This window comes from Lichenostomus cassidix, chromosome 28 (assembly GCF_008360975.1).
Source record: "Lichenostomus cassidix isolate B80296 chromosome 28, HeHo_3.0, whole genome shotgun sequence".
NCBI classification, from domain to species: Eukaryota; Metazoa; Chordata; class Aves; order Passeriformes; family Meliphagidae; genus Lichenostomus; species Lichenostomus cassidix.
In genome coordinates, this window is record NC_139508.1 from 2754383 (window position 1) to 2771719 (window position 17337).

At 37.0% G+C, this 17337-nt stretch overlaps 1 protein-coding gene across 1 annotated transcript; it reads left to right on the forward strand.

The window, feature by feature from the left end:
- The first annotated feature begins 430 nt into the window (after positions 1-430).
- LOC146426175 (small glutamine-rich tetratricopeptide repeat-containing protein alpha-like) lies at positions 431-16336 on the forward strand. Its single transcript, XM_085040151.1, has 6 exons — positions 431-538; positions 2309-2412; positions 3667-3751; positions 7677-7776; positions 11338-11442; positions 16279-16336. The coding sequence occupies exons 1-6, from the start codon at positions 439-441 to the stop codon at positions 16334-16336; spliced, it is 552 nt and encodes a 183-aa protein (XP_084896277.1). The 5' UTR covers positions 431-438.
- The last annotated feature ends 1001 nt before the right edge of the window (positions 16337-17337 follow it).

Below are 17337 nucleotides of genomic sequence, written 5' to 3' on the forward strand. Positions count from 1 at the left end.
GGTTTTTGGGGCCAAACTGTACTTTGGGGAGGGGAAAAGTGGGAATTCTTTGTGGTGAATTCCTCATTCAGCATTCCAGGTGTTTCATCCCCTAAACTGGTTTGGTTTTGGGGGCAAACTGTGTTTTGGGATGGGAAAAAAAGGAATTCTTTATGGTGAGCTCCTCACTCAGCACTCCAGGTGTTTCCATCCCCTAAATCCCTGCAGCATCTCCTCTCCATTCCAACATCCCACCAATCCCAGGCTGAATCTGGAGAATCCCCCAAGCAGAATTTAATGAACATTTTGAATCTCCTCACCCCCAAACCCACCCTAAGGCATCTCACCACCATTTTCCCTCCTCCTCCTCCTCTCCCTCACCCCGTTTTGTGTCCCTGCAGGTGATTTTGGGGGATCCAGGAGCAGAGGATCCCCAAATTCCCAGGCCTGCCAGCCGCCATGGCAGAGCAGAAGCGTCTCGCCTTCTCCATCCTGCAGTTCCTGCACAGCCAGCTGCACGGCGGCTCCATGTCCCCCGACGCCCAGGAGAGCCTGGAGGGTGGGTGGGATCGTCCCAGCCTGGGGTTTGGGGGGTTTGGGGGAGATGGGGATTTAGGGGGATTTAGAGGGGAATTTGGGAATTTAGGAGGGATTTGGGGGGTTTGTGGGGGGGCGATTTGGGGGTTTGGGGGAGTTGGGGAGTTTTGGGAGGATTTTGGGGGATTTAGGGGGATTTGGAGGGGATTGGGAGGATTTGGGGGAGAATTTGGGGGGATTTTGGGGGGATTTAGAGGGGGATTTGGGGGGATTTGGGGGATTTAGGGAATTTGGGGAGATTTGGGGTGTGGGGGGATTTGGGGGTTTGGGGGCATTTGGGGGAGGTTTGGGCGAAATTTGGGGGTTTTGGGGGGATTTGGGAATTTGGGGAGAATTTGGGGGATTTTGGGAGATTTTGGGGGATTTTGGGGGATTTGGGGAAATTGGGGAGATTTGGAGAGATTTGGGGAGAATTTGGGAATTTGGGGGATTTGGGGGGGGTGGGGAGAATTTGGGGGTTTTGGGGGAATTTGGGGGATTTAGGGGATTTGGGGGCGATTTGGGGGGTTTGGGGAGATTTGGGGTGATTTGGGGTTGGGGAGAATTTGGGGAATTTGGGGATTTAGGGGGATTTGGGGGGATTTGGGAATTTGGGGAATTTGAAATTTGGGGGATTTGGGAATTTGGGGGAAATTTGGGGGATTTGGGGCATTTTGGGGAGACTTGGGGGATTTGGGGGAATTTGGGAGGTTTGGGGAGATTTGGGATTTGGGGGCGATTTGAGGGGGGTTAGGGAATTTGGGGTGGTTTGGGGGAATTTGGGGAGATTTGGGGGGATTTGGGGAGAATTTGGGGGGGTTTGGGGGAGATTTGGGGAGAATTTGGGGGTTTTGGGAGGATTTGGGGAGAATTTGGGGAGATTTGGGGGAAATTTGGGGGGATTTGGGGAATTTGGGGGGATTTTGGGGGCGATTTGGGGGGTTATTGCCATCGTCTGCCCCTGGATTGGCTGGGTTGGTTCCCAGCGCTGGAATTTGGGATTTAATTTTTATTTTGGGATAATATAATATTGGGATAATTAATTCCCCAATTATTATGAATATTTCTGGATTAGTTCCCTGATTATTATGAATATTTCTAAATATTATGAATATTTCTGGATTAATTCCCTGATTATTACAAATATTTCTGAATATTACAAATATTTCTGAATATGATGAATATTTCTGGATTAACTCTGCGATTATTATGAATATTTCTGAATATGATGAATATTTCTGGATTAACTCTGCGATTATTATGAATATTTCTGAATATTATGAATATTTCTGGATTAACTCCCTGAATATTATGAATATTTCTGAATATTTTGAGTATTTCTGGATTAATTCCCTGACTATTAGGAATCTTTATAAATATTATGAATATTTCTGGATTAACTCCCCAATTATGATGAATATTTCTGGATTAATTCCCTGATTATTATGAATATTTCTGCATATCATGAATATTCCTGGATTAATTCTTGAATATTATGAATATTCCTAAATATTATGAATATTTCTGAATATTATGAATATTTCTCAATGTTATGAATATTTCTGAATATTATAAATATTTCTGAATATTATGAATATTTCTGGATTAATTCCCCAATTATTAGGAATATTTCTGAATATTACGAATATTTCTAATTATCACGACTATTTCTGTATCAACTCCCCAATTATCCCAAATATCTCTAATTCTCACAACCATTTCTGCATTAATTAATTTATTTTTCCCTCCCCAGTTGCCATCCAGTGCCTGGAAACAGCCTTTGGGGTTTCCCTGGAGGACCAAAGCCTGGCAGTGTCCCAAAGCCTGCCTGAGATCTTCCAGGCTGCTGCAGCCAAGGTGAGTGAGGGATTGCTTTTCCTGAAATTTATTTCATTTTTCCTGGAATATTTCCATTTTTCCTGCAATTTATTTCATTTTTCCTGGAATTTATTTCATTTTTCCTGGAAAATATTGCATTTTTTCTGGAATTTATTTCCTTTTTTCTGGAAAATATTTCATTTTTCCTGGAATTTATTTCCATTTTTCCGGGAATAGATTTAATTTTCCTGGAAAATATTTCATTTTTCCTGGAATATTTCCTTTATCCCTGGAATATATTTCATTTTTCCTGCAATAGATTTCATTTTTTCTGGAATTTATTTCATTTTTCCTGGAATTTATTTCATTTTTTTCTGGAATATTTCCATTTTTTATCGAATTTATTTCATTTTTTCTGGAATTTATTTCATTTTTCTGGAAAATATTTCATTTTTCCTGCAATTTATTTCATTTTTCTTGGAATATTTCCATTTTTCCTGGAAAATATTCCATTTTTTCTGGAATTTATTCCATCTTTCCTGGAATATTTCCTTTATCCCTGGAATATATATTTCATTTTTCCTGGAATTTATTTCATTTTTTCTGGAATATTTCATTTCCCTGGAATATTTAATTTTTCCTGGAATATTTCACTTTCCCTGGAATATTTGATTTCCCCTGGAATATTTCCTTTTCCCTGAAATATTTCATTTCCTTTCCCTTGGATTATTTCCTTTTCCTGGAATATTTGCTTTTCCCTGGAATATATTTCCTTCCCCCTGGAATATTTAATTTCCTTTTCCTTGGAATATTTCATTTCCTTTTCCTGGAATATTTCCTTTTTTCCTGGAATATTCCCTTTCCCTGGAATATTTCATTTCCTTTTCCTGGAATATTTGATTTCCCCTGGAATATTTCCTTTCCCTGGAATATTTCATTTCCCTGGAATATTTCCTTCCCCTTGGAATATTTATTTCCTTTCCCTGGAATATTTAATTTTTCCTGGAATATTCCTTTTCCCTGAAATATTTCATTTCCCCTGGAATGTTTAATTTCCTTTTCCTGGAATATTTCCTTCCCCTGGAATATTTCATTTCCTTCCCCTGGAATATTTCATTTCCTTTCCTTGGAATATTTAATTTCCTTTCCCTGGAATATTTAATTTCCTTTTCCCGGAATATTTCCTTTTCCCAGGAATATTTCCTTCCCCTGGAATTCCTCTGGATTTCCCCATGGGGATGAATTTGGCCAAAGTTGGGAATTGTTCTCAGAGTTTCTCCTTTTCCCTGGCAGGATGTGGAACATTCCAGAAGGAATTCTGATCCTCTCCCACCCTCCGAAGATGACGTGGCTGAAGCTGAAAGGCTCAAAACTGAAGGTGACCGGAGGGGTTGGGTGGGAAAAAATTGGGAAAAAATTGGGAATTTGGGAATTTTGGAATTTTGAATTTTTTATTTGGAATTTTGGAATTTTTTTTTTTTTTAATTTTGAATTTTTTATTTGGAATTTTGGAATTTGGAATCTTGGAACTTTGAATTTTTTTGAATTTTGGAATTTGGAATTTTGAAATTTGGAATTTTGGAATTTTTTTATTTGGAATTATTTTGGAATTTTTTATTTGGAATTTTGAAATTTGGAATTTTGAATTTGGAATTTTTGATTGAATTTGGAATTTTTGGAATTTTAATTTGGAATTTTTTTTTTTTTAATTTTGAATTTGGAATTTTTTATTTGGAATTTTGGCATTTGGAATATCTTGGAATTTTGAATTTTTTGGAATTTTGGAGTTTTGGAATTTTTAATTTTTTTTTTTTGAATTTGGAATTTGGAATTTTTTATTTGGAATTTTGGAATTTTTTATTTGGAATTTGGAATTTTTTATTTGGAATTTTGGAATTTTGGAATTTGAATTTTTTTGAATTTTGGAATTTGAATTTTGAATTTGGAATTTTTTATTTTTTTTGAATTTGGAATTTGGAATTTTTTATTTGGAATTTTGGAATTTGGAATTTGGAATTTTGGATTTGGAATTTTGGAATTTTGAATTTTTTGGAATTTTGGAATTATTTTGGAATTTTGGAATTTGGAATTATTTTGGAATTTTTTATTTGGAATTTTGGATTTTTTATGTGGAATTTTGGAATTTTTTATTTGGAATTTTGGAATTTGAATTTGGAATTTTGGAATTTTGAATTTTTTTGAATTTTGGAATTTTGGAATTTTTATTTGGAATTTTGGAATTTTTTTAATTTTGGAATTTTGATTTTTATTTGGAATTTTGAATTTTTTTTTTTTTTATTTGGAATTTGAATTTTTTATATTTTGGAATTTGGAATTTTGAAATTTTGAATTTTTGGAATTTTTTGGAATTTTTTTGGAATTTTTTTATTTGGAATTTTGGAATTTTTTATTTTTTATTTTTTTGAATTTGGTTAATGAGGGTTTGGCTGGGAATTGGGAAAAAATTTTGGGAATTTTAGATTTTGGATTTTTTTTTTTGAATTTGGAATTTTTATTTGGAATTTTGGAATTTTTTAATTTGAATTTTGAATTTGAATTTTGGAATTTTTTAATTTTGGAATTTTTTTGAATTTGGAATTTTAAATTTGGAATTTTTATTTGGAATTTTGAATTTTATTTTTTTGGAATTTAGATTTTTATTTGGAATTTTGAATTTTTGGAATTTTTAAATTTTGGAATTTTGAATTTTTGGAATTTGGAATTTTGGAATTTGGGAATTTTGGAATTTGGAATTATTTTGGAATTTTTTATTTGGAATTTGGAATTTTGGAATTTGGAATTTTGAAATTTGGAATTTGGAAATTTTGGATTTTTTTATTTGGAATTTTGGAATTTTTTTATTTTTATTTTTTTGATTTGGTTAATGGTTGGTGGAATTGGGAAAAAATTTGGAATTTTTTTAATTTGGAATTTTTGAATTTTTATTTGGATTTTTTTAATTTGGAATTTTATTTTTTTGAATTTTTGAATTTTGGAATTTTTTTTTTTAATTTGGAATTTTTTATTTGGATTTTGGAATCTTAATTTGGAATTTTGAATTTTTTGGAATTTTGATTACTTTGGAATTTTTTATTTGGAATTTTGGGATTTTTTTATTTTGGAATTATTTTGGAATTTTTTATTTGGAATTTTTTTTTTTAATTTGGAATTTGGAATTTTTTATTTGGAATTTTGGAATTTTGGAATTTTGAATTTTTTTGAATTTTGGAATTTTGGAATTTTGGAATTTGGAATTTTTTATTTTTTTTGAATTTGGAATTTGGAATTTTTTATTTGGAATTTTGGAATTTGGAATTTGGAATTTTGGGATTTGGAATTTTGGAATTTTGAATTTTTTGGAATTTTGGAATTATTTTGGAATTTTGGAATTTGGAATTATTTTGGAATTTTTTATTTGGAATTTTGGGATTTTTTATGTGGAATTTTGGAATTTTTTATTTGGAATTTTGGAATTTGGAATTTGGAATCTTGGAATTTTGAATTTTTTTGAATTTTGGAATTTTGGAACTTTTTATTTGGAATTTTGGAATTTTTTATTTGGAATTATTTTGGAATTTTTTATTTGGAATTTTTTATTTGGAATTTTGGAATTTTGGAATTTTTTATTTTTTATTGTTTTGAATTTGGTTAATGAGGGTTTGGTGGGAATTGGGAAAAAGTTTGGGAATTTTGGAATTTTGGAATTTTTTATTTTGAATTTTTTTTTTTAATTTTGAATTTGGAATTTTTTATTTGGAATTTTGGAATTTTGGAATTTGGAATTTTTTATTTGGAATTTTGGGAATTTTTTTTGGAATTGTTTATTTGGAATTTTGAAATTTGGAATTTTTTATTTGGAATTTAGGAATTTTGGAATTTTTTTTTTTTTTAATTTTGTATTTTTTATTTTTTATTTTTCTCCCCAATTTTCCTTGTGACAACCTCTGAAGCTGCTGGATAAGGAGGATTTCCTGGGAATTGGGAGGGAATTTTGGAATTTGGGAATTTTGGAATTCTGAATTTTGAATTTTTTTTTAATTTTGAATTTTTATTTTTATTTTTTTTAATTTTCCTTGTTCTGATAATAATTTGGAGCTGCTGGTAATTTGGGAGAATTTGGGAATTTGGGAATTTTTTGGAATTTTGGAATTTTTTATTTTGAATTTTGGAATTTTCAATTATGAATTTTTAATTTTTCTGCCCAGTTTTCCTTGTGCCAACCTCTGGAGCTGCTGGATAATGAGGGTTGGGTGGGAATTGGGAAAAATTTTGGGAATTTTGGAATTTTGAATTTTTTATTTTTTTGAATTTTGAATTTTTTATTTTTTGGAATTTTGGAATTTGGAATCTTGAATTTTGAATTTTTTTGAATTTTGGATTTTTAATTTTGGAATTTGAATTTGGGAATTTTTTTTTATTTGGATTTTTTTTTTAATTTGGAATTTTTATTTGGATTTTTAATTTGGAATTTTTTATTTGAATTTTTTGAATTTTGAATTTTTGAATTTTAATTTATTTGGAATTTTGGAATTTTTTTTTGTTTTTATTTGGAATTTTTTATTTGGAATTTTTTATTTGGAATTTTGGAATTTTGGAATTTTTTATTTTTGATTTTTTTGAATTTGGTTAATGATTTGGAATTGGGAAAAATTTTGAATTTTGAATTTGGAATTTGAATTTATTTTTTTGAATTTTGAATTTGGAATTTTTTATTTGAATTTGGAATCTTGGAATTTGGAATTTTTAATGTTTTTTGAATTTTGATTTGGAATTTTGTTTAATTTGAATTTTGTTTATTTGAATTTTTTTAATTTTGGAATTTTTTTAATTTGGATTTTGTTTTGAATTATTTTGATTTTAATTTGAATTTTTTGGATTTTTATTTGGAATTTTGGAATTTGATTTTTTTAATTTTGGGATTTTTTTTTAATTTGGAATTTTATTTGAATTTTGGAATTTTTATTTGGAATTTGGAATTTTTATTTGGAATTTTGAATTTTTATTTGAATTTTGAATTTTGGATTTTTTTTGGAATTTGTTTTGATTTTTTTTTTTAATTTTGAATTTTGTATTTTTTATTTTTGATTTTTCTCCCCAATTTTCCTTGTGCCAACCTCTGGAGCTGCTGGATAAGGAAGATTTCCTGGGAATTGGGAGAGAAATTTGGAATTTGGGATTTTCTGTCACCTGGGAATGCTCAGAATGGGGGGAAAAAAACCCAAAAAAATCTCTTTTCTCTGCCATTTTCATGACACTTCTCTCCATCCCTAAATTTTAATTTTTCCCCCATTTTTTCCTTGCAGGAAACGACCAGATGAAGGCAGAAAACTTCGAGGCTGCAGTGGCATTTTATGGCAAAGCCATCGAGCTCAACCCAGCCAACGCCGTCTATTTCTGCAACAGGTAACCCAAAATTGCCCAAAATTGCCGAAAATCGCCCCAAAATAGCACAAAATTGGCCAAAATCATCCAAAATAGCCCAAAATCAACCCAAAATCGCCCAAAATCACCCCAAAATCAACCCAAAATAGCACAAAATTGGCCAAAATCGCCCCAAAATCGCCTCAAATAGCCCAAAATCGCCCAAAAATCACCCCAAAATAGCCCAAAATCGCCCCAAAATCGCCCCAAATCATCCCAAAATCACCCCAAAATTGGCCAAAATTGGCCAAAATCGCCCCAAAATCACCCAAAATCGCCCAAAATCGCCCCAAATCACCCCAATATAGCCCAAAATTGCCCAAAATAGCCCAAAATTGGCCAAAAATCGCCCCAAATCATCCCAAAATCGCCCAAAAATAGCCCGAAATCACCCCAAAATCACCCCAAAATCGCCCCAAATCACACCAAAATCACCCCAAAATTGCCCTAAAATCGCCCAAAAATAGCCCAAAATTGCCCAAGATAACCCCAAATCGCCCAAAAATCACCCAAAAGCACCCCAAATAGCCCAAAATCGCCCCAAAATCAGCCAAAAATCACCCAAAATCGCCCAAAAGTCACCCCAAAATAGCCCAAAATCGCCCAAAATCACCCCAAAAATGACCAAAATCGCCCAAAATAGCCCAAAAATAGCCCAAAATCACCCCAAAATCACCCAAAAATCACCCAAATCGCCCAAAATTGCCCAAAATTGCCCAAAATCACCCCAAAATCACCCAAAATCACCCCAAAATCGCCCAAAATCAGCCAAATATCACCCAAAATAGCCCAAAATCGCCCAAAATCGCCCAAAATCACCCCAAAATCACCCCAAAATCACCCCAAATCGCCCAAAATCACCCCAAAATCGCCCCAAAATCGCCCAAAATCAGCCAAAAATCACCCCAAAATCACCCCAAATAGCCCAAAATCGCCACAAAATCGCCACAAAATTAGCCAAAATCGCCACAAAATCGCCACAAAATTAGCCAAAATCGCCCAAAATCACCCAAAATTGCCCCAAATTGCCCAAAAATCGCCCAAAATCACCCCAAAATCACCCCAAAATCACCCCAAATCGCCCAAAATCACCCCAAAATAGCCCAAAATCAGCCAAAAATCACCCAAAATAGCCCAAAATCACCCAAAATCGCCCAAAATAGCCCAAAATCACCCCAAAATCACCCCAAAATCACCCCAAATCGCCCAAAATCACCCCAAAATTGGCCAAAATCACCCAAAAATCACCCAAAAATCACCCCAAAATCACCCCAAAATAGTCCAAAATCGCCACAAAATCGCCACAAAATAGCCCAAAATTGCCCAAAGTCACCCCAAAATGACCCCAAAATAGCCCAAAATCACCCCAAAATCACCCAAAATCGCCCCAAATTGCCCAAAATAGCCCAAAAATAGCCCAAAATAGCCCAAAATTGCCCAAAATCACCCCAAAATAGCCCAAAAATAGCCCAAAATCGCCCAAAATCGCCCCAAAATCGCCCAAAATCGCCCAAACTCACCCAAAATTACCCAAAATTGCCCAAAATCACCCAAAAATCACCCAAAATCCCCGTTTTTTCCCTGTTTTTTTCCCTTTTTTTCCCTTTTTTCCCCTTTTTAACTTTCCCTGACTTTCCCTGTTGTTTTTTCCTGTTTTTTCCTGTGTTTGTTTTCCCCCGTTTTTCCCCCCAATTTTTCCCCAATTTTTCCCTGATTTCCCTTTTCCCTCTTTTTTCCCCTTTTTTCCCTGATTTCCCATTTTTTCCCCCTTTTTTCTTTCCCGTTTTTCCCTTTTGTTTTTTCCCTTTTGTTTCCCCTTTTTCCCCTTTTTTCTCCCCTGTTTTTCCCCCGTTTTTCCCTTGTTTCCCTTCTTTCCCTCTTTTTTCCCCTGTTTTTTCCCTGATTTCCCTTTTTCCTCTGATTTCCCTTTTTTCCCTGATTTCCCATTTTTCCCCATTTCCCCTTTTTTCCCTAATTTTCCCATTTTTCCCTTGTTTCCCCGGCTTCCTCCTGGTTTCCCCGTTTTTCCCTTCTTTCCCTTTTTCCCCATTTTCCCCTTTTTCCCCTGATTTCCCTTTTCCCTCTTTTTTCCCCTGATTTTTCCCTAATTTCCCATTTTTCCCCATTTTCCCTTTTTTCCCTGATTTCCCTTTTTCCTCTGATTTTCCTTTTTTCCCTTCTTTCCCTTCTTTCCCTCTTTTTTCCCCTGATTTTTCCCTGATTTCCCATTTTTCCCCATTTTCCCCTTTTTTCCCTAATTTTCCCATTTTTCCCTTGTTTCCCCGGCTTCCTCCTGGTTTCCCCATTTTTCCCTTCTTTCCCTTCTTTCCCTCTTTTTTCCCTGTTTTTTCCCTAATTTCCCTTTTTCCTCTGATTTTCCTTTTTTCCCTAATTTCCCATTTTTCCCCATTTCCCCTGTTTTTTCCCTAATTTCCCATTTTTCCCCATTTCCCCTGTTTTTTCCCTAATTTCCCATTTTTCCCCATTTTCCCCTGATTTTTCCCTAATTTCCCATTTTTCCCCATTTTTCCCCTGATTTTTCCCTAATTTCCCATTTTCCTCTGATTTCCCTTTTTTCCCTAATTTCCCATTTTTCCCCATTTCCCCTTTTTTCCCTGATTTCCCATTTTTCCCCATTTTTCCCCTGATTTTTCCCTAATTTCCCATTTTTCCCCATTTTCCCTTTTTTCCCTGATTTCCCATTTTTTCCCCATTTTTCCCCCGATTTTTCCCTGATTTCCCTTTTCCTCTAATTTCCCCTTTTTTCCCTGATTTCCCATTTTTTCCCCCTTTTTTCTTTCCCGTTTTTCCCTTTTGTTTTTTCCCTCTTTTTTCCCCTTTTTCCCCTTTTTTCTCCCCTGTTTTTCCCCCGTTTTTCCCTTGTTTCCCTTCTTTCCCTCTTTTTTCCCCTTTTTTCCCTGATTTCCCTTTTTCCCCATTTTTCCCCTTTTTTCCCTGATTTCCCATTTTTCCCTAATTTCCCTTTTTTCCCTGATTTCCCATTTTTCCTCTTTTTTCCCCTGTTTTTTCCCTGATTTCCCTTTTTCCTCTGATTTTCCTTTTTTCCCTTCTTTCCCTTCTTTTCCTCTTTTTTCCCCTGTTTTTTCCCTGCTTTCCCCTTTTCCCCATTTCCCCTTTTTTCCCCATTTCCCCTTTTTTCCCCTGTTTTTTCCCTAATTTCCCATTTTTCCCCATTTTCCCTTTTTTCCCTTCTTTCCCTTCTTTCCCTCTTTTTTCCCCTGATTTTTCCCTAATTTCCCATTTTTCCCCATTTTCCCTTTTTTCCCTAATTTCCCATTTTTCCCCATTTCCCCTTTTTTCCCTAATTTCCCATTTTTCCCCATTTCCCCTGATTTTTCCCTGATTTCCCTTTTTCCTCTAATTCCCCTTTTTTCCCTGATTTCCCATTTTTCCCCATTTCCCCTGATTTTTCCCTAATTTCCCATTTTTCCCCATTTCCCCTGTTTTTTCCCTAATTCCCATTTTTCCCCATTTTTCCCCTGATTTTTCCCTAATTTCCCTGTTTTTTCCCCATTTCCCCAGAGCGGCAGCCTACAGCAAGCTGGGGAACTACGCGGGGGCAGTGCGGGACTGCGAGCGCGCCATCGGCATCGACCCGAGCTACAGCAAAGCCTACGGCAGGATGGGGTGAGAGAGCACACTCCTCACCGTGAATTTTCCCGTTTTTCCCCGTTTTTCCCTGTTTTTTCCCTGTTCTTCCCGTTTTTCCCCCATTTTCCCCTGTTTGTTTTTCCCCCGTTTTTCCCCCGTTGTCCCCCGTTTTTCCCCTGTTTTCCCGTTTGTTTTTTCCCTGTGTTCTCATTTTCCCCTGTTTTCCCATTTCCCCGGTTTTCCCCCGTTCTTCCCTGTTTGTTTTCCCCCGTTGTTTGTTTTCCCCTGTTCTTCCCCCGTTTGTTTTTCCCTGTTTGTTCTTCCATTTTCCCGTTTTTCCCGTTTTTCCCGTTTTTCCCCCTGTTCTTCCCTGTTTGTTCTTCCCTGTTTGTTTTCCCCTGTTTTTCCCTGTTTTTCCCCATTTTTCCCTTCTTCCCTTTTTCCGTTCTCCCCCTGTTCTTCCCTGTTTGTTCTTCCCGTTTTTCCCCCGTTTTTCCCATTTTTCCCATTTTCCCCTGTTTTCCCCCGTTTTTCCCTGTTTGTTCTTCCCTGTTTGTTTTCCCCCGTTTTTCCCCCTTTTTCCCCTGTTCTTCCCTGTTTGTTCTTCCGTTTGTTTTTCCCTGTTTGTTTTTCCCCGTTTTCCCCGTTTTTCCCTGTTTTTCCCTGTTTTCCCCCGTTTTCCCGTTTGTTTTTCCCGTTTTCCCGTTTGTTTTTTCCCTGTGTTCCCCTGTTTTCCCGTTTTTCCCCGTTTTTTTTCCCATTTGTCCCCTTTTTTCCCCTCCTTTTTCCCCCGTTTTCCCCCGTTTTTCCCCCTTTTTCCCCCGTTCTTCCGTTTGTTTTCCCCTGTTTGTTTTTCCCTGTTTGTTTTCCCCCGTTGTTTGTTTTTCCCGTTTTTCCCCTGTTCTTCCCCCGTTTGTTTTTCCCTGTTTGTTTTTCCCCATTTTTCCCCATTTTTCCCCGTTTTTCCCCTGTCTGTTTTTCCCGTTTTCCCCCGTTTTTCCCCGTTTTTCCCCGTTTGTTCTTCCCTGTTCTTCCCCGTTTGTTTTCCCCCGTTTCCCCCGTTTTCCCCTGTTTTTCCCCCATTTGTTTTTCCCTGTTTGTTTTTCCCCTTTTGTTCTTCCCTATTTTCCCTGTTTTTCCCTGTTTTTCCCCGTTCTTCCCCATTTTCCCCCGTTCTTCCCCGTTTGTTTTCCCATTTGTTTTCCCGTTTTCCCCGTTTTTCCCCCGTTTTTCCCCCGTTTTTCCCCCGTTTTTCCCCCGTTTTCCCCGGTTTTCCTGTTTTCCCTGTTTTTCCCGTTTTCCCGTTTGTGTTTCCCTGTTTTCCCCTGTTTTTCCCCTGTTTTCCCCGTTTGTTTCCCCGTTTGTTCTTCCCGTTTGTTCTTCCCGTTTGTTCTTCCCGTTTGTTTTCCCCATTTTTCCCCCATTTTTCCCATTCTTCCCCATTCTTCCCTGTTCTTCCCCATTCATCCTGTTTGTTTCCCGTTTGTTCTTCCTGTTTGTTTTTGCCTTCCTCTTTTCCCGTTTTTCCCCATTTCCCGTTTTCCCCCTTTTCCCCCGTTCTTCCCTGTTTGTTCTTCCGTTTGTTCTTCCGTTTGTTTTTCCCCGTTTTTCCCCGTTTTTCCCCGTTTTTCCCCGTTTTTCCCCGTTTTTCCCCGTTTTTCCCCGTTTTTCCCTGGTTTTTCCCCGTTTTCCCCTGTTTGTTTTTGCCCTGGTTTTCTCCCGTTTTTCCCGGTTTTCCCCGTTCTTCCCTGTTTGTTTTCCCTGTTTTTCCCATTTTTCCCTGTTTGTCCTTCCCCTGTTTTCCCGTTTTTTCCTGTTTTCCCCTGTTTTTCCCGTTTTTCCCCGTTTGTTCCTCCCTGTTTGTTTTTCCCCCGTTTCCCCCCGTTTTCCCCCGTTCTTTCCTGTTTGTTTTTCCCTGTTTTTCCCATTTTCCCTCGTTTTTTCCCGTGTTTTTCCCGTGTTTTTCCCGTGTTTTTCCCGTGTTTTTCCCGTGTTTTTCCCGTGTTTTTCCCGTGTTTTTCCCGTGTTTTTCCCGTGTTTTTCCCTGTTGTTTTTCCCCGTTTTCCCCCGTTCTTCCCCCGTTCTTCCCCTGTTTGTTCTTCTCTGTTTTCCCCAGTTTTTTCTCCCTGTTTTCCCCCTGTTTGTTCTTCCCTGTTTGTTCTTGTTTGTTTTTCCCTGTTTGTTTCCCCACTTTTTCCCCCGTTTTTCCCCCTGTTTGTTTTTCCCGTTTGTTCTTCCCTGTTTTCCCCGTTTTTCCCCCTTTTCCCCCCGTCCTTCCCTGTTTGTTCTTCCGTTTGTTTTTCCCCGTTTTTCCCGTTTGTGTTTCCCCTGTTTTCCCCTGTTTTTCCCATTTTTCCCCTGTTTTTCCCCCGTTTGTTTTTCCCCTGTTTTTCCCCAGGTTTGTTTTTCCCTGTTTTCCCCATTTTCCCCCCGTTTTTCCCTGTTTGTTTTTCCCCGTTTTTCCCTGTTGTTTTCCCTGTTTTCCCCTGGTTTTTTTCCCTGTTTTCTCCCGTTTTCCTTGTTTGTTTTTCTCTGTTTGTTTTTCCCTGTTTGTTCTTCCCTGTTTTCCCTGTTTTTCCCCATTTTCCCCTGTTCTTCCCCATTTGTTTTCCCCTGTTTTCCCCGTTTTTCCTGTTTGTGTTTCCCCTGTTTTTCCCGTTTTTCCCGTTTTTCCCCGTTCTTCCCCCGTTCTTCCCTGTTTGTTCTTCCCTTGTTTTTCCCCCATTTTTCCCGTTTTCCCCCGTTTTCCCCCGTTTTTCCCCGTTTTTCCCTGTTTTTCTCTTTTTCCCTGTTTGTTTTCCCCTGTTTGTTCTTCCCTGTTTGTTTTTCCCTGTTCTTCCCCCTTTTTCCCCCGTTTTTCCCCCTTTTTCCCCCGTTCTTTCCTGTTTGTTCTTCCGTTTGTTCTTCCCTGTTTGTTTTCCCCTGTTTTCCCCGTTTTTCCCCCATTTTCCCGTTTTCCCGTTTTTCCCTGTTTGTTTTTCCCTGTTTGTTTTCCCCCGTTTTTGTTTTTCCCGTTTTCCGTTCTTCCCTGTTTGTTCTTCCGTTTGTTTTTTTTCCCCTGTTTTCCGTTGTTTTTCCCGGTTTTTCCGTTTGTTTTTCCCCGTTTTTCCCCGTTTTTTCCCGTTTTTCCCATTTTTTCCCTCCTTTTTCACCCCGTTTTCCCCCATTCTTCCCTGTTTGTTTTTCCCCTGTTTTTCCCCGGTTTTCCCGTGTTTTTCCCCAGGTTTGTTTTTTCCTTTTTTCCCCCCGTTTTCCCCCGTTCTTCCCTGTTTGTTTTCCCCCGTTTTTCCCCGTTTTTCCCTGTTTGTTCTTCCCCATTTGTTTTTCCCTGTTTGTTTTTCCTGTTTGTTCTTCCCTGTTTGTTTTTCCCGTTTTTCCCCCGTTTTTCCCCGTTTTTCCCCGTTTTTCCCCGGTTTTCCCCGGTTTTCCCCGGTTTTCCCCGGTTTTCCCCGGTTTTTCCCCGTTTTCCCCTGTTTGTTTTTGCCCTGTTTTTCCCCTGTTTTTCCCCTGTTTTCCCCGTTCTTCCCTGTTTGTTTTCCCTGTTTTTCCCATTTTTCCCTGTTTGTCCTTCCCCTGTTTTCCCCTGTTTTTTCCCGTTTTCCCCTGTTTTTCCCGTTTTTCCCCGTTTGTTCCTCCCTGTTTGTTTTTCCCCCGTTCTTCCGTTTGTTTTTCCCGTTTTCCCCCGGTTTTCCCGTGTTTTTCCCGTGTTTTTCCCTGTTGTTTTTCCCCATTTTTCCCGTTTTCCCCCGTTCTTCCCCTGTTTGTTCTTCCCCTGTTTGTTCTCTGTTTTTCCCTGTTTTCCCCGTTTTCCCCCCGTTTGTTCTTCCCTGTTTGTTCTCGTTTGTTTTTCCCTGTTTGTTTTTCCCTGTTTGTTTCCCCACTTTTTCCCCCGTTTTTCCCCCTGTTTTCCCCTGTTTGGTTTTCCCCCATTTTTCCCCCATTTTTCCCCCCTTTTCCCCCGTTTGTTCTTCCCTGTTCTTCCCCGTTTTCCCCCGTTTTTCCCGTTTTCCCCCATTTTTCCCCCGTCTTTCCGTGTTTGTTCTTCCCTGTTTGTTCTTTGTTTGTTTTCCCCTGTTTTTCCCGTTTTCCCTGATTTTCCCTGTTTTTCCCCCCATTTTCCCCCGTTCATCCCTGTTTGTTTTTCCCGTTTGTTCTTCCCTGTTTGTTTTGCCCTGTTTTTCCTGTTTTTCCCCCGTTTTTCCTCCTTTTTCCCCCGTTCTTCCCTGTTTGTTCTTCCGTTTGTTTTTCCCTGTTTGTTTCCCCCATTTTTCCCTGTTTTTCCCCTGTCTGTTTTTCCCGTTTTTCCCCTTTTTTCCCGTTTTCCCCCCGTTTTTCTCCTTCTTTTTCCCTGCTCTGCATCCCTGGACACCCCGAAATGGGGATTTTATTCCTGCTTTTCCCTGGAATTCTGCATCCCTAAAAACCCCGGAGTGGGGATTTCATCAGCCTGTAAAAATTCCTGGTGTTTGATCTTTCTAGGGTGGAGAAAAAATTCCGTATTTTTCAATTTTCAAGAGTTGGTGGGACGAGAATCAAGTTAAAAAAGGGATTTAAAAAACCCTAAAAATTTAATAAATTTGGTTTTTATTTCCTACCAAAAATCAAATAAATTCGATTTTTATTTCTAATAAATTTCATTTTTATTTCCTAAAAGAAATCTAATAAATTTGATTTTTATTTGAATAAATTGGATTTTTATTTCCAAAAATTTGATTTTATTTCCCACAAACCTAATAAATTTCATTTTATTTCCTCCAAAATCGAATAATTTGATTTTATTTCTAATAAATGGATTTTCTTTTCCTACAAAACTTAAATTCAATTTTATTTCATAATGTTTTATTTCAATAATTTAATTTTCTTCCTTGCCAGCCTGGCTCTGTCCAGTCTGAACAAACACCCGAGGCTGTGGTTTATTACAAAAATCTAATAAATTGTTTTTATTTCCTACAAAATCAAATAAATTTGACTTTTATTTCTAAAAAAATCTAATAAATTTGATTTTATTTAATAAATTGTTTTATTTCCTACAAAATCGAATAAATTTGATTTTATTTCAATAAATTGGATTTTCATTTCGAATAAATTGGATTTTTATTTCAATAAATTTGATTTTATTTCTAATAATGGGTTTTATTTCAAATAAATTGATTTTTTTAATAAATTGGATTTTTATTTCCAATAAATTGGATTTCTATTTCCAATAAATTTGATTTTTATTCCTAATAAATTTGATTTTTATTCCTAATAAATTTGATTTTTATTTCGAATAAATTGGATTTTTATTTCCAATAAACTTGATTTTTATTTCGAATAAATTGGATTTTTATTTCCAATAAATTGGATTTTTATTTCTAATAAATTTGATTTTTATTTCCTACAAAAAACCTAATAAATTTAATTTTTCTTCCCTTGCCAGCCTGGCTCTGTCCAGTCTGAACAAACACCCCGAGGCTGTGGTTTATTACAAAAAAGCTCTGGAGTTAGATCCGGATAACGAAACCTACAAATCCAACCTGAAAATCGCCGAGCAGAAAATGAAGGAAACTCCCAGTCCGGTAAATCACGGAATTTGGGATTTTTTGGGGTTTTTTTGGGGGTTTTTTTGGGGTTTTTTTGGGGTTTTTTTGGGGTTTTTTTGGGGGGTTTTTTGGGTTTTTTGGGGTTTTGGGGTTTTTGGGGTTTGGGGGTTTTGGGATTTGAGGATTTTGGGGTTTGTTTTTGGGATTTTTGGGGTTTTGTGGTTTTTGGGGTTTTGGGTTTTTTGGGGTTTTGGGGTTTTTGGGGTTTTGGGGTTTTGGGTTTTGGGGGTTTGGGGTTTTTGAGTTTTTGGGGTTTTGGGGTTTTTTTGGGATTTTGGGATTTTGGGGTTTTGGGGTTTTTGGGGTTTTGGGGTTTTTTTGGGGTTTTGGGGTTTTTGGGTTTGGGTTT

Coding starts and splice junctions, on each gene's coding strand:
- LOC146426175 (XM_085040151.1), top strand. CDS start 439: ATGGCAGAGCAGAAGCGTCTCGCCTTCTCCATCCTGCAGTTCCTGCAC. Junction 2,413..3,666: donor TCCAGGCTGCTGCAGCCAAG/GTGAGTGAGGGA, acceptor TTTCCCTGGCAG/GATGTGGAACATTCCAGAAG. Junction 11,443..16,278: donor AAAGCCTACGGCAGGATGGG/GTGAGAGAGCAC, acceptor CTTCCTTGCCAG/CCTGGCTCTGTCCAGTCTGA.